The following is a 17541-nucleotide window of genomic DNA, read 5'->3' as shown; positions in this document are numbered from 1 at the left end:
TTCTATTGTAGAGAAATAAATTATGTTTATGTTCAGAAATGATGATTAAGTCTATGTTCACAAATAACAATAACTAGGTAGAATCTACAGTGACATGGAAATACTTATAAGACCAATTGTTAAATGAAAAAAAGTAACATCACAGGACAATAAGTACATTATGATTCTTTTTTATTTAAAAATAATAATAACTCATATACATATATATAAAATTTAACAAATTGATGTTAATATTCATCTAGAAAATAAAAAGCATAATAGTCTCGGATTGAAAAAGTTGTAAAAAAGAAATGTGTCCTACTATATATGAAAATACTGTGTAAAGCCGTGGAAATTAAAACAGAGTGCTATTAGCACATTTATAGATAAAACTATCTAGCTTCTTGTCCACATACTACATAATGCACTCACAAAGAGATAAGTATGTTTGTAGATATATATTATGAATGCATGCAGAGAGGAAAAGATATACAATTATATATCATATAACAAATTGTTGCTAATGGTTAACATTAGAGAGAAGAGGAGGAATAGATTGGGGGACATGTGAGAGGAACTGGTTCTTTGTGGTAATTTACTTTTACAATAAGCATATATTATATGACTTGTGTAATTAAAAATTAAAATAGCATAAAATGAAGCGTGGCTCCCATCTGCAATGTTAGTAGGAAACTGCCAGAAAAATAGGTCCTCGGGAGAACGTATGAACTAAATCATAAATCTGAAGTTCATATATTCCAATATGTTCATCTCCTTATGGTTTGGCAATAACTGCTCTATAACATGTCAGTGTCGTTCTGTAGGTGTCTGTCAGGTGGGAGTCCACAACCCCATAGCTTACTCTCTGTCTCTTTGCAGGACTGGTACTGGGAGCCCTCGCCGCCATCCTCCTGGGTGGCATCATCAGTGAAGCCCTCGGGTGGCCTTTTGTCTTCTATATCTTTGGTAAGTTACGGTCTACCCATTCCCAGGTTTTCATATTTGGGGCGATTCTTCTGAGTTTCTATCTATATGCATGTACTTTCATGGAGGAAATGAGTCAAGACAAAAATATCCTAGAAAAACAAAATGTCTTAATATAATATTAGAGAAAAATTCACCCACACTATCAAAGAATTTGGAAACCCTCCTGCCTATGATGCTATTAACCCACTCTAATGCATTATTAACACAAAGTGACTGGGCATAGTCTGCAGGTAGCAGGGGACAGGTTTGCAAAGCAGTGCTTTGTGAGTGATAGAAGAAAGAAGTCCAGAGAGATAGCTGCTGCTGTCAGTTTTTTCTCAGATTAAGCACAGCAATGAGGGGTCCTGGAAAAGGCTCAAGTTGCCTAAAGGAGAGAAAACACTACACACCAATAGGATGAATTTTGCCAACCCCAGCATTTTCCCCAGAGCCTTCCATTTAACCATTAGAAATCAAGAAAGAACTTCTTCTTCCACTATTGCGTACTTCAGTAGCTTCTATATTCTACTTTCAAATCTCCCATCAGCTTGCATATATTTGTTTAAACATCTATCTCCCCTTCTGGACAAGATGAGCTTCTTGAAGGCAGAGATGGAGATTTGTTGGTTCCTTGGACCCTGCAGAGTCTCTGGCACACAGTAAGGGCTGAATAAATATTTGTTGGATCAAACTTACGAAAGACAGAGTTACCCTTTCTGTGGCTCTGTCAGGATGTGTTTATTAATAACTGTAACCTGACATTTTCACTTGCCTTGGTGGGATCCATTGATGTAACTTGCTTCTTTTTTTTTTTTTTTAATTTTTATTTTTTTTATTTTTTTTTATTTTTTTATTTTTTGTTTAGTGCAGTAACATTGGTCTATAACATTGTATAAATTTCAGGTGTACATCTTTATACTTCTATTTCTGCATAGATTACATCATGTTCACCACCCAAATACTAATTACAACCCATCACCACACACATGTGCCTAATTATCCCTTTCACCCTCCTCCCTCCCCCCTTCCCCTCTGGTAACCACCAATCCAATCTCTGTCTCTATGTGTTTGTTTATTGCCGTTATTATCTACTACTTAATGAAGGAAATCATACGGTATTTGACCTTCTCCCTCTGACTTATTTCACTTTGCGTAATACCCTCAATGTCCATCAATGTTGTCACAAATGGCTGGAGTTCATCATTTCTTATGGCTGAGTAGTATTCCATTGTGTATATATACCACATCTTCTTTATCCATTCGTCCCTTGATGGGCACTTAGGTTGCTTCCAAGTCTTGGCTATTGTGAATAACGCTGCAATGAACACAGGGGTGCATGTATCTTTATGCATTGGTGTTTTCAAGTTCTTTGCATAAATACCCAGCGGTGGAATAGCTGGATCATATGGTAGTTCTATCCTTGATTTTTTGAGGAATCTCCATACTGTTTTCCATAGTGGCTGCATCAGTTTGCACTCCCACCAGTGGTGTATGAGAGTTCCCTTCTCTCCACATCCTCTCCAACACATGTTGTTTCCTGTCTTGTTAATTATAGCCATTCTGATGGGAGTGAGGTGATATCTCATTGTAGTTTTGATTTGCATTTCCCTGATAGTTAATGATTTTGAACATCTTTTCATGTGTCTGTTGGCCATCTGTATATCTTCTTTGGAGAAATGTCTGTTCAGGTCTTTTGCCCATTTTTTAATTGGGTTGGTAGTTTTTTTGTTGTTGAGATGCATGAGTTCTTTATATATTTTGGGGATTAAGCCCTTATCAGATGTATGGTTTGCAAATATCTTCTCCCAATTGTTAGGTTGTCTTTTCATTTTGTTGATGGTTTCCTTTGCTGTGCAGAAGCTTTTTAGTTTGATGTAGTCCCATTTGTTTATTTTTTCTATTGTTTCTCTTGCCTGGTCACACATGGTGCTTGAAAATATGTTGCTAAGACTGATGTGGAAGAGCATACTGCCTATGTTTTCTTCTAGAAGTTTCATAGTTTCAGGTCTTACATTCAAGTCTTTAATCCATTTGGAGTTAATTGTTGTGTATGGTGTAAGGTAAAGGTCTACTTTCATTTTTTTGCATGTGGCTATCCAGTTTTCCCAACACCATTTGTTGAAGACACTTTCTTTTCTCCATTGTATGTTCTTGGCTCCTTTGTCAAAGATTAGCTGTCCAGAGATGTGTGGGTTTATTTCTGGGCTTTCGATTCTATTCCATTGATCTGTGTCTGTTTTCGTGCCAGTACCATGCTGTTTTGGTTACTATAGCTTTGTAGTATATTTTGAAATCAGGGAGTGTGATACCTCCACCTTTGTTCTTTTTTCTCAGGATTCCTTTAGCTATTCGGGGTCTTTTGTTGTTCCATATACATTTTAGGATTCTTTGTTCTATTTCTGTGAAAAATGTTGTTGGAACTTTGATAGGGATTGCTTTAAATCTATAGATTGCTTTAGGAAGTATGGACATCTTAACTGTGTTAATTCTTCCAATCCAAGAGCACGGAATATCTTTCCATTTCTTTGTGTCTTCTTCAATTTCTTTCAGCAATGTTTTATAGTTTTCCGTGTACAGCTCTTTCAACTCTTTGGTTAAGTTTATTCCTAGGTATTTTATTCTTTTTGTTGCAATTGTAAATGGAATGGTATTCTTAATTTCTCTTTCTGCTACTTCGTTGTTAGTGTATAGAAATGCAACTGATTTTTGTATGTTGATTTTGTATCATGCAACTTTACCGTATTCGTTTATTACTTCTAAAAGTTTTCTGGTGGATTCTTTAGGGTTTTCTATATATAAAATCATGTCATCTGCAAATAGTGACAGTTTCACTTCTTCCCTTCCAATTTGGATCCCTTTTATTTCTTTCTCTTGCCTGATTGCTCTGGCTAGGACTTCCAGTACTATGTTAAATAGGAGTGGTGACAGTGGGCATCCTTGTCTAGTTCCCGTTCTTAGAGAGATAGCTTTCAGTTTTTCACCATTGAGAATGATATTAGCTGTGGGTTTCTCATATATGGCCTTTATTATGTTGAGTTACTTTCCTTCTATATCCATTTTATTCAGAGTTTTTATCATAAATGGATGCTGTATCTTGTCAAATGCTTTCTCTGCATCTATTGAGATGATCATGTGATTTTTATTCTTCATTTTATTAATGTGGTGTATTACGTTGATTGATTTGCGAATGTTAAACCATCCCTGCATCCCTGGAATAAATCCCACTTGATCATGGTGTATAATCTTTTTAACGTATTGTTGTATGCGATTTGCTAGTATTTTGTTGAGGATTTTTGCATCAATGTTCATCAGTGATATTGGCCTGTAATTTTCTTTTTTTGTGTTGTCCTTGTCTGGTTTTGGTATCAGGGTAATGTCGGCTTCGTAGAATGAGTTAGGGAGCTTCCCTCCCTCCTCAATTTTTTGGAAGAGTTTGAGAAGGATAGGTATTAAGTCTTCTTTGAATGTTTGGTAGAATTCACCAGGGAAGCCGTCTGGTCCTGGACTTGTATTTTTGGGGAGGTTTGTGATTACTGTTTCGATCTCCTTGCTGGTGATTGGTCTATTCAAATTCTCTACTTCTTCTTGATCCAATTTTGGAAGGTTGTATGATTCCAAGAATTTATCCATTTCTTCCAGATTGTCGAATTGGTTGGCATATAGCTTTTCATAGTATTCTTTTATAATCTTTTGTATTTCTGAGGTGTCTGTTGTAATTTCTCCTCTTTCATTTCTGATTTTACTTATTTGTGCCTTGTCTCTTTTTTTCTTGGTGTGTCTAGCTAAAGATTTGTCAATTTGGTTGATCTTTTCCAAGAACCAGCTCTTGGTTTTATTAATTTTTTCTATTTTTTTTTGGTCTCTATTTCATTTATTTCTGCTCTGATTTTTATTATTTCCCTTCTTCTACTGATTTTGGGCTTTGTTTGTTCTTCTTTTTCCAGTTCCTTTAGGTGCACTGTTTGATTGCTTATTTGAGATTTTTCTTGTTTGTTGAGATAGGCCTGTATTGCTATAAACTTCCCTCTTAGAACTACTTTTGCTGTATCCCATAAATTCTGGCATGTCGTATTTTCATTTTCATTTGTCTCTAGGTATTTTTTGATTTCTTCTTTGATTTCTTCATTGGCCCAGTCGTTGTTCAGTAGCATTTTGTTTAATCTCCATGTATTTGTGGCTTTTCTGATTTTCTTCCTATAGTTGATTTCTAGTTTCATACCGTTGTGGTCAGAAAAGATGCTTGGTGTGATTTCAATCTTCTTAAATTTATGGAGACTTGTTTTGTGGCCTAATATGTGATCAATCCTGGAGAATGTTCCATGTGCATTTGAAAAGAAAGTGTATTCTTCAGTTTTTGGATGGAATGCTCTGTATATATCTACTAGGTCCATCTGTTCCAGTGTGTCATTTAAGGCCAATGTTTCCTTATTGATCTTCTGTTTGGATAATCTATCCGTTGGTGTAAGTGGAGTGTTAAAGTCCCCTACTATTATTGTGTTACTGTCTATTTCTGTTTTTATGTCTGTTAATAATTGCTTTATATATTTAGTGCACCTACATTGGGTGCGTAGATATTTACAAGTGTTATATCCTCTTGTTGGATTGTTCCCTTGATCATTATGTAATGCCCTTCTTTGTCTCTTTTTACAGTTTTTGTTTTAAAGTCTATTTTGTCTGATATGAGTACTGCTACCCCAGCTTTCTTTTCATTGCCATTTGCGTGAAGTATCTTTTTCCATCCCTTCACTTTCAGTTTGTGCCTTTAGGTCTGAAGTGTGTCTCTTGTTGCAGCATATATATGGGTCTTGTTTTTTTATCCAGTCAGCCACCCTATGCCTTTTAATTAGAGCATTTAGTCCATTGACGTTTAAAGTAGCTATTGATAAGTATGTACTTACTGCTATTTTTTAACTTTTTTTCCTCAGTGTTTTAGTAGTTCTTCTCTGTTCCTTTCTTCTTCTATACAGAATTGATGTTCTCTTTAGTTTGACCTCTGTCTGAAAGCTCTACTCTTTAACTCCCCTCCTCCCTCCTTTTATGTTTTTGATATCATATCTCACCTCTTTTTTGTGCATTTGTATCCCTTACGTTCTTATCATGGAAATAGATAATTTTTCCTATTTGTGGTCTTCTCTTTTCCCCTTAAATCAGTCCCTTTAACATTTCTTGTAGCACTGGTTTCTTGGTGACAAACTCCTTTAATTTTTGCTTGTCTGGAAAATTTTTGATCTCTCCTTCCATTCTGAATGATAACCTTGCTGGGTAGAGTATTCTTGGCTGTAAGTTTTTTTCCTTTTAGCACTTTAAATGTATCATGCCACTCTCTTCTATCCTGTAAGGTTTCTGCTGAGAAGTCAGCTGATAGCCTTATGGGGTTTCCTTTATATGTAACTTGACTTTCTCTTGCAGCTTTTAGGATTCTCTCTTTATCTTTAATTCTGGACATTTTGATTATGATGTGTCTTGGTGTAGGCCTCTTTGGGTTTATCTTGTTTGGGGCTCTCTGTGCTTCCTGTGCCTGGATGTCTGTTTCCTTCCTTAGGTTAGGGAAGTTTTCATCTATTATTTCTTGAAATAGATTCTCTGCCCCTTTGTCTCGCTCTTCTCCTTCCAGGACACCTATAACATGGATGTTAGTGCACTTGATGTTGTCCCAGAGGTCCCTCAGACTGTCCTCACTCTTTTTAATTCTTTTCTCTTTTACCTGTTCACCTTGGGTAATTTCTTCTAGTCTTTCGTCCAGCTCACAGATCCGTTCTTCTGTATCCTCTACTCTGCTTTTGAGTCCCTGTAGTGAATTTTTCATTTCCAGTATTGTAGTCTTCATTTCTGATTGGTTCTTTTTTATATCTTCCATTTCTTTGTTGACATTCTCACTGAGTTCATCTATTCTTCTCCCCAGATCAGTGAGCATCCTTAACACTCTTTGTTTGAATTCTCAGTCGGGTAGGTTGCTCATTTCTGTTTCACTTAGTTCCTTTACTGGGATTTTGTCTTGTTCCCTTACTTGGAATGTATTCCTTTGCCTCCTCATTTTGCCTCTTTCCCTGTGCTTGTGTCTATGTATTAGGTAGGTCAGCTACGTCTTCTGCTCTTGGATAGGTCACCTTATGTAAGTGATGCCTTAGGAGACCTGCGCTATGCTTCCCTCAGTTCTCAACGTTCCAGGGGTGACCCCTATGTGGGCTACATGTGTCCTTCTGTTGTGGCCTGTTTGCTCTCCCTGTAGGTGCCCAGGGAGGCTGAGTTATGCTCCTGGCCAGCTGTTGTAATGCTCAGCTGCTTGTAGTTGTTGTGGGCCCTTCAGTCTCTTTATCAGGTGAGGGGAGCCCCAGCACAGTTGGCTGCAAGTTCTAATACCACATTTGTGTTGCAGTAATTCTTTTAAGTGAGTAGGCCCCCAGCATGGCACGTTGTTAGATTCAGGGCCTTACAATTGCTATAAGCCTCCAGCCTTTAGGTCTCTTGTCAGCTCTCTGAGGATTGCAGCTGGGTAAGGCTGGCCTCAGGCACGGGAGTACCCAATTGTTTCAGGCTTTGGCAGGTCGGGCAAACCCCCTATGTGGGTCTTTGAGAAGCACAAATCTTCTGCAGCTGACAAGCCCTGCCGCCCACAGGTCCACACACACAGTCAACACAGTCCTGCCCCATGTGCGTGCCCCGACCTCCCGAAGCAGACCCAGTCCCTCCACGGCAGGAGCCCCACACACTGCACCACCGCCCCACACTCTCCACCAGCTCCTTGTGCCCGCCCTGCCCCACTGAAGTCAGCTCAGTTGCCAGGCTGCAGAGAATCGAGTCACCAATCTATGCAGGCCCACAAGTTGCCTGAGGGCTTGTTGTTGGGTGGGGCCAGTCTCTAGGGTGGGCTGCCTGTCCTGGCTGAGCTGGATTAAATCGGTGCTCTAGCGGGTGGGGCAGACCTGGGCTAGCAGGCCCCAGGGAAATCTCCAATGGCATCCGTGTCAGCACGCCCACACCAGGCCACAACAGTGGCCGCCGCCAATGTCCCAGTCCCTGGAGAGGTCTCATCTCTCACCGAGATGCACTCAGGGCCTATCAGGTGAGTCTCTTTTCACCACAGCACTGTGCACCTTTCTTTCTGGTGATTTTAGGTTGCTTTCTGAAATGGGTGAGTTTGTGCATGGGCCCTTCAAGAGCCGGTTTTAATTTCTTTGTAAACCAGCTTCTCTGGGGGTACTCCCCAATGTTTTAGTAGCAGGCAAAGTCAGATATTATGCCACTCATCTCGATTGTGCTGGGCCCACAAAATGCCCACAGCGGGGGTGCTCCCTGGCTCAGGGCCCCGCGCCTCCAGGGAGGCTGCGTACCTGTGAGCTGCTCCCAGCGGCCGTGACGCTGGCAGCTTGTGAAGGCGGCGTTTTTCCTCTCCAGAAGGGAGTCTCTGCCTCTTCCACCTCAACCAGGATTGTCCGTTGTTGCAGGAGTTCCTCTTATCCAGTTTTCAGCTCTGTCTCAGGGGTAATTTTTCCACAAGTAGTTGTAAATTGGCTGTGTCTGGGGGAGGAGGTGAGTTCAGAGTCTGCCTACGCCACCATCTTGACTTCTTCCTGTAACTTTCTTCTTAACTTAAGTTCTCAACACTCCTTGCTATTCCTACACATTAATAGACTCCAGAAACACCAGGATGCTTTCCTTTACCAGAACAGCGTCTGCACTGATGGCCCTCAGGGCTTTTCCTCACACAGCTCCCTCTGCCTGGGGGAACTTTCCCTGCTTCTCAACCTGTTGATGTCCTACATCTTTCATAAGTCACTCTCCTGTGAAGTCTTTCTCTTTTCCTCAGTCATTCTGTTATTCTTTTCTTCATGCTCACATGGCATTTTGTTCATAATTCACTTATCATCCAACTTACATTATACCTAGTACCATGTAGTCCACAAGTCCAATCCCTCCAGTAGACAGTGGACTCCATTGTGACCATCTTAGTCGTCTTTGTAGTCCCCACCCAGTGCTAGACATACTTGTTGAACAAATGAATTAAACCTAATTGAATTGTTTGGAATTTTGCTCATGGATGTTTAAATTGATTCATTTATATGATGCTACAAATATTAAGCTAAAGTCAGACAGAATAAATTTTTAAATAACAGTAATAATAATGACAATAATAGTTAACTATAAAACAATTACTATTTAACAGGCTTTAAAGATTTTATGTTCATTTTCTCACTTAATATTTAAATAACCATGTGAGGTTGGTATTATTATCTCCATTTTACCAATAAGACAAAGGAAGGAAAGGGTCTAAATGCAGATTTGTCATGTTTATTGATGCTGCAGAAGGGGCAGTGAAACTTCAAGTTTCACTTCAAAATATCTTTCTTTATGGCTGCCTGAATTTAAAATCACATTTTGTGTCTCTATTTTTCAGTTTCAGACATTACTTTGTCATTTCAATGGCTTCAGTAATTTGATAGAGAAATGTGGGACAATAGTCTATATGCGCCAATCAATCCAGGGTGTTCCTCAGATGGTGAACTCAAGTAAATATTCAATACTCTCTCTCTTTCTCTTTCTCTCTCTCATGCATTCTCTCTCACTCTCACTCTCTGCTCTCTCACACGTTTACTCAAACACACATATGTAGTCACATACATACAACTGAAAAAATTTCATTCATTCAAGAAATAATTACTGAGATTTAATTCCACTCTTGTAGCATAAGTCTACCATAACCTATCTCACTGATTAAAACAGAAAACTCTCAAGAAAATACAAAAAGCACCATTTGAGGACTCTTAAACAAAAACAAAAGTAGGCAGATTGTGGGAAAGAATTAAAAACTTGGAAAGGTGATGTGCAAGGATTGGCTTTCCTTTTTTCTTTATTTCTCTGCTTTTCCCTGAGGGTGATCCTAGTCACAATGATGCAGATGGGTAAAATTCCAATAGAAATTCCATTTTTTAAACAGAGGAACTGGGAAAATAGACTCCCTCAAGCAAGATAGTGTATGGGATAAAGAGAGGAAAGGCTTGGAGATAAATCTGCACAAGTCTTAGGATCACCCCTAAATTGCACATGTATGGGGCAGATCAAAGTGGATTAGCAAAGGCTGTAATAATCGCACTGATTTAAATCATGGTTCAAGTCACAGCAATTACAATGTTCAAGATATAATTAAGAAATTTCTCAACATAAGCATACCATGAAAATGTGACCAATTCCCAAGGGAAAAGACAATCTACAGATGCCAGCCCTGAGGTGCCTCAGATATTGGAATTATCAGATAAAGGTCTCAAAGCAGCTATTAAAACCATGTTCTGTGAGATAAAGTTAAACACACATAAATGAATGGAAAGATAGAAGTTCTTAGCAGAGAAATAGAAACTGTAAAAAAGAACAATGTGTAAATTTTACCAGTGAAAAATACATTATGTAAAACAAAAAATCACTATATAGTTTTAACAGGAAAATGGAGATAATAAGAAAAAGTCAGTGAACTTGAACATAGAGAAACAGAAAGTATATAATCTAAGGAAGAAAATAAACCAATTGGAAAAAATTAAAGAGAGCCTTAGGCGCTCATGGGACAATATCAAAAGGTCTCCTATAGGGCCGGCTCTGTGGCTTGGCGGTTAAGTGCTCGCGCTCTGATGCTGGGGACCCGGGTTCGGATCCCGGGAGCGCCCCGAGGCACCACTTCTCCCTCCAACACGAGGCCGGGTCCCACGTACAGCAACTAGAAGGATGTGAACCTATGACATACAACTGTCTACTGGGGCTTTGGGGGGAAAAAACTGAATAAATAAAATCTAAAAAAAAAAAAAAAAAAAAAAAAAAAAAAAAAGGTCTCCTATACATGTTATTAGAATCACAGAAGAAAAGAAGAAAGAGTGCAGGGCTGAAACAAATGTGGAAAAAATGCCCTCAAAATACCCAAATTTGGTGAAAGACATAAATTTACAAATTCAAGAAGTTGAGTGAACCCCGAATAGGATACACTTAAAGAAAATCATACTTAGATACATCATAATCAAAGTGCTGAAAAACAAAGTTAAAAAAATTCTTTAAAGAAGCTAGAAAACAGATAAAACATTACACACAAGGAGACAACAATTTTAAAAATACAGATTTCTTATTAGCAAACTTAGAGGCCAGAAGGCAGTGGAAAAACACCTTTAAAGTGCTGGAAGAAATGAACTGCTAATCAGGAATTCTATGCCCACTGAAAATACCCTTCAAAAATGAAGGTCAAATAAAAATATTCTCAAATGAAGGACAACTGAAAGAACCATCACTAGCAATCTTGCTCTAAAAGTTATGCTAAAGAAAAAATTTCAAGTTGAAAGAGAATGATACCAGAGAGAAACTTGAACCGTCAGGAATGAAGAGTAACACAAATTATAAATATATGAATGTGTAAAAAACTACTATTTTTTTCTTAAGTTATTTACAATATGTATGATTGTTGAAAGTAAAACTTACATCATTGTCTGGAGGTGTTTTCAATGTATGTAGATATAAAATATATGACAACTACAACATAATGGCCAGTGGAGAGGGTAATGGAACCTATATATTTGCAACACTTTTATATTTTACTTAGAGTTCTACAATATTAACTCTATGACTATGACTAAATTAAGAATAAGAATAGATAGTATAGATAGTATGTATATTGTATTCCCTAGAGCAACAAATAAAAAAAAAATAGAGAGACAAAGCTGAATTTCAAAAGGAAAACTACACTGGACTATTTAAAAATTCCAAATAAACTAAAACAGGGCAAAAAAATTGGAAGAAAAAATACATAAAGAAAACAAAACAGAACAAAAAAGAGATAATAAAATGGTAGATGTAAATGCAACCATATCAAGAATTATATTAGATATAAATGGTTTCGACACACCAATTAAAAATACAGAGATTTCAGACTGGAATTAAAAAGAAAGACAAAACTATATCCTATGTTCAAGAAACCCACTTTAAATTTAAAGACATGGATAAATACAAATAAAACAATGGACAAAGATGAACCAAGAAAACACTAATCAAGAGAAAATAGAGTGGATATATTAATATTGGCCACAGATGACTTCAGAACAAGGACTATTACCAGGGATAAAAGTAGACAGCAAATAAAGATAAAAGTGTTAATTCACCAAGAAGACGTAACAATTTGAAACGTATATTCACCTAACAAAAGGCTTCAAAATATGTGAAGAAAAACCTAATAGAAGAGCAAGGAAAAATAGATAAATCCACAATTAGATATTGTGGAAGACGGATGAAGTATACTTCATCTAACAACAGCAGAATATTCTTTTCAAGTGTGCTTGGCACATTCACCAAGATAGTCAACCTTATGGCTCATAAACAAACTTTAACAAATTTAAATGAATTGAAAATTATATAAAATGTGTTCTTCGAACATAATGGAATTAAAATAAAAATCAGTAACAGAAAGATATCTGGAAATGCCCAAATATTTGAAAATTAAACAACATACTTATAATAGGTTAAAGAAAAAGATACAAGGAAAATTTTTAAGTTGAATAGAATGAAAATGAAACTCAATATATCAAAATTATGGAATGCAGCTAAAGTAATGCTTTGAGAGAAAATTTTAACATTAAACCCTTATGTTAGAAAAGACAAAAGGTCTCAAATTAATGATCTAAGCTTACATCTTATGAAGGAGAAAAAGAAAAGCTAACTAAACCCAAATCAAGTAGAAGAAAGAAAATAAAAATAAAAGCAGAAATTAATTAATTCAAACAGAAAAATAATCAGTAAACCCAAAAACTAGTTCTTTGAAAAGATCAATAATACTGATAGGTAGATAGATAGATAGGTAGATAGATAGATAGATAGATAGATAGATAGATAGATAGATAGATAGATAGAAGATAGAGAAGATACAAATAACCAATATCAAGAATGAAAAAGAGGACATCAATACAGACCCTACAAACACTAAAAATCATAATAAACGGATATTATGAAATACTCTATGCCCATAAATTTAACCATTTGGATAAAATGGACAAAGTCATTGAAAGATACAAAGTAACGAATTTCACTCAAGAAGAAAGAGATCCTCTGAATACTTCATATATATTAAGAAATTGATTTTGTAGTTTAAAGCTTTTGAACAAAGAAAACCCTAGACCCATATGATTTCAGTGGCAAATTTTACCAAACATGTAAGAAATGATACCAATTTTACACAAATTCTTCTTGAAACTAGAAGAGAAAATACTTTATGAATCATGATATGAGACCAGAAATACCTTGATACTAAAACCAGACAAAGGTATTACAAGAAAGGAAAACTATAGACCAATATTTCTCATGAACCTAAACACAAATATCCTGAAAAAAATATTGGCAAATAGAATCCATCAATATATGAAAAGAATAATGCATCATGACAAGAGGAATTTATATCTGGAGTACAAGGCAGGTTCAATATTCAAAAATCAATGTAATTCAGGGGCACAATGAGGCCTATGCAAACAAAACTGCATGGAATGTCCACTTTTGCCTAACATATAGTAACAAGCAACAGATATACCTTCTGGCCTGAAACACCTGGAAGAAAAAACACAGACACAATGTATGAAACAATGGTTTTCAAGATACTGGACATCAGGCAATAAAGAACAATGGCCTGTGAGAGATGAGCTCTAGGGCATGGCATAGAAAGAGGGAACTCAGGCAAAGCTCAGCAGAAACAGAGTTGAAGAGAACGAGCTAAGAGCCCGGAGAGAGTAAGGCAGGTAGAGTTCATAGGAAAGAGTACCTACAAGGAGACAACTGCACACAGAGATAACCCTGGCTATCTGCAGAGTCCCCCTTGATACTCAGCAGAGCACTGATCAGGGTATGTGTGTGAAGACGTAACCTGAGCCCAGAGGAAAACATCTTTGGAATAGATTAAAGCACAGTGTCCATTACTTACAGAGAATCAGAAATAGTGCCTGTTCCCACAAGACAGACTGAAAAAATTTATAATTCATGGGTCATTGAGCAGAATACCCATAAATGTCTTTCCTAGTAGCAAGAAATAATTATCCCTAGAGGAAGCACTATTGTGTATACCTCTCACAAATGATGATGGCAAGACCTAAATGGATCAAACTGTTTCCACATAACTTAACTGCAACCCAGAGCAAAGCTAAAAGATATTTATAGGAATACAAAAATATTCAGCACCCAGCAAGGTATAATTCACAATGTCTGGCTCCATGGAAAAAAAGCAAGAAAACACAATCCACAATAAGAGGAATAATAAAACAATCAAAACACCCAGAACTGACAAAAATGTTAGAATTAGGAGACAAGAACATTAAATTAGATAGTTGTTATAACTGTATTATAACATAAGTCTATTTATTCAAAAGTTAAGTAGAGACATGGAAAATATTTTTTAAAAGACCCAAATCAAACTTCTAGAGATGAAAACTCTAATATATGGATGGAATTAATGACAGATTAAACACAATAGATGAAAGATTAATGAACTTAAAAATAGCAATAGAAACCATCCAGAATGAACCACACAGAGAAAAATAATAATAATGCAATGAGAACATCAGTAAAGTGTGGAGTGTCCAAAGGAGAGGAATGGCATGGAAGAATAGAAAAAAAGTCTTTGAAGAAATAATGGCTGACAGCTTTCCAAATTTGATGAAAACTATTAACTCACAGATTCAAGGTCAATGAACCTCAAGCACAAGAAACATGAAGAAAACTACCCTAAGCTACACCATAATCAAATGGTTCAAAACCAGTGATAAAGATAAAATCTTAAAAGCAGCCAAAGCTAAAAAACGTGTTATATACAGAGGAACAAAGATAATGATGGCGCTTTCCTGTCAGGAGCAATGCAAGCGAGAAGGCAATGGAATGACATTTTTCAAGTACTGCAAGAAAATAAAACTGTCAACGTAGAATTCTAGAGTCAGAGAAAAAAATTTTTCAAAACCAAAGGCAAAATAAGAGCATTTTTAGACACTCAAAAGTTGAAAGAATCAGAAATCTAAATTAAAGAGAACAGTATCATCTTCAATAACATCAAAAAATATGTAATACCGGGATAAATGTGACAAAAGATGTGAAAGACTTATGCACTGAAAATTAAATTCTCTTGAGAATAAAAAGACCCTAGAATAAGCAAACGATTTTGCAAATGAATTACAAAGTTGGAGGACTAATACTGCCTGATGTCAAGACATATTATAAAATTACAGTCATCCAGACATTGTGGTATTTGTATAAAGACAGACAAATAGATAAGTGGAACATAATACAGGCATAAATAGACTCACACATGAAAGGTAAACTGATTTTTGACAAAGATGCAAAGGCAATTCAATGGAGAAAGGATAGTCTTTTCAACAGATGGTGCTCAAAAATTGGATATCCATGTGCAAAAAAAAAAAAGAACTTTGATCCATATCTTGCACCCTATACAAAACCTAACTCAAAACGAATCCTGGACCTAATTGTAAAATTTGAAATTATTATCCTTCTAGAAGAAAACAGATGAGAAAATCTTTATTCTCTAGGTAGGCAAAGCTTTCTTAGATATGACACCAAAGGCTTGATCCATAAAATAACAAATCGATAGATTGAATTTCATCAAAGTTAAAAACTTCTCCTCTTCAAAAGGCATTATGAGAATAATAAAAAGACAAGCTGAGATAGGGAGAAAATACTTACAAAACACACACATACATGCACACACATATATATATGTATAATAAGGAATCTTATCCAGAAAGTGTAAATAATTCTCAAAACTTAATAATAAGAAAAAGACCCAATTAAAAAATGGGCAAAGACACTTCACCAAAAAAGATAGAGGGAAAATAAGCACATAAAAGGGTGGTCAACTCAACATCATTAGTCATTAGGGAAATGCAAATAAAAATGACAGTGAGATACCTCTGCACACCTATTAGAATGGCTAATTATGACATCATAAGAAATATATATATAGTGTCTGCTCCCAGTTCCTGACACAGAGCTCCTAAATTCCTTGTAACTTCCTGAGTGATAGGAATGACAGGAGAATCTTACACAGAGTTCCTAAATCCCTTGGAATTTCCTGAGTGATAGGAGTATCTTTTGTTCTAATAAGACAACTCTTTGTGGCCTGCTAGATAGCTTCAGGATGGAGGCTGGTCACCAGAAAGACCAAGCCATGATTAGATGTTTGGAACTTTTGGCCCCACCCTCCATCCTCTGGGGAGGGATGGGGGCTGCAGAATGTACTAATAATCAATTATGCTTACATGATGCAGTCTCCATAAAAATCCCTAAACTGTGAGGTTCTGAGAGCTTCCAGGTTGGTGAATACATCCACATGCTGGGAGGGTGGCACACCCCAACTTCGCAGGGTCAGAAGCTTCTGCTCTCAGGACACTTCCAGACCTCTCCCTGTGTATCTATTCATCTGGCTGTTCATCTGTATCCTTTATCATATCCTTTATAACAAACTGGTAAACATAAGTAAATTTCCCTGAGTTTTCTGAGCTGTCCCAGCAAATTATCAAACCTAAGAGGAAATTGTGGGAACCTCTGACTTTGTAGTCAATTCGGACAGAAGTTTGAGTAACCTGGGGACCCACTCCTTGCAACTGGTATCTGAAGTGGGGAGGCAGTCTTGTGGGACTGAGCTCTTACCATGTGGGGTCTGTGCTAATGCCAGGTAGTGTCAGAATTGAACTAAATTGTAGGATACCAAGTTGGTGTCCACAGAGAATTGGAGAATTGCTTAGTGTTGAAAAATACCCACACATTTGGTTTCAGAAGTGTTGTGAGTAGAGAAGTAGTTTTCCTTTACTAGGATTAAAAAGGTTGAGATACCAAGTTTTGTGCTATTCCTAGGGTCTGTGATTTCCACACACACAAATAATCAAGAAATATAAAGGAATGGGTTCTAGAAAGCTGTGATATTCATGTGAATTTTTTGAGAAATGAAAAGGGGATATTATGAGCAAGAGATTTTCCTGGGACCTGTACCAGAAAATGTCCCAACATAAAAGAAAAATTCACGCAGAAGGCAGAAATCAGCTCAGTTACCAATCTTACCCTCTGCTTGCAGGAGGCATTGGCTGTGTCTGCTGCCTTCTCTGGTCTGTTCTGGTTTATGATGACCCTGCCTCTCACCCATGGATAAATGTCACAGAAAAAGAATACATCATATCCTCCTTGGCCCAACAGGTACATGTAAGGACTCCAACCTTCTCTACCTATATAGTGTCAGCATCTGGGTTTATCAGGGTGACTAAGAATGTGTGAACATGTCTCAGATCTCACTATTCTGATCAGGAAATTTGTTTTCAGGTCAGTTCTTCTAAGCAGTCTCTTCCCGTCAAAGCTATGGTCAGATCTCTTCCCTTTTGGTCCATGTGTTTTTGCAGTTTCGGCCATCAATGGTTAGTTAACATATTGATGGTATACACACCAACTTACATCAGCTCTGTGTTCCATGTTAACATCAGAGATGTGAGTATATGTCCCCCCAACCCTTTCTCCTATTTGCATGACTCATTGATTACTCTGCCTTCACAAATCATTCCATCTAGAAAAATTTATCTTTTATTACCAAGAAATAATCTA

The 17541-nt window shown here is 37.0% G+C and overlaps 1 protein-coding gene across 1 annotated transcript in view; it reads left to right on the top strand.

Annotated features, from left to right (window-relative positions):
• The window catches only part of SLC17A3 (solute carrier family 17 member 3), a 33123-nt gene that overhangs the window by 13184 nt on the left and 2398 nt on the right, over positions 1 to 17541 (top strand). Inside the window, exons 5-7 of the mRNA XM_004432056.3 lie at positions 859 to 945; positions 17024 to 17142; positions 17266 to 17427. Of these exons, the coding sequence (XP_004432113.1) occupies positions 859 to 945; positions 17024 to 17142; positions 17266 to 17427 (368 nt within the window). The remainder of the gene's footprint in view (positions 1 to 858; positions 946 to 17023; positions 17143 to 17265; positions 17428 to 17541) is intronic.

This window comes from Ceratotherium simum, chromosome 13 (genome assembly GCF_057802395.1).
Source record: "Ceratotherium simum simum isolate JZ-2026a chromosome 13, ASM5780239v1, whole genome shotgun sequence".
In the NCBI taxonomy this organism is placed as follows: Eukaryota; Metazoa; Chordata; class Mammalia; order Perissodactyla; family Rhinocerotidae; genus Ceratotherium; species Ceratotherium simum.
The sequence above is the reverse complement of the archived record's forward strand: the minus strand, read 5'-3'. Positions and strand labels throughout refer to the sequence as shown.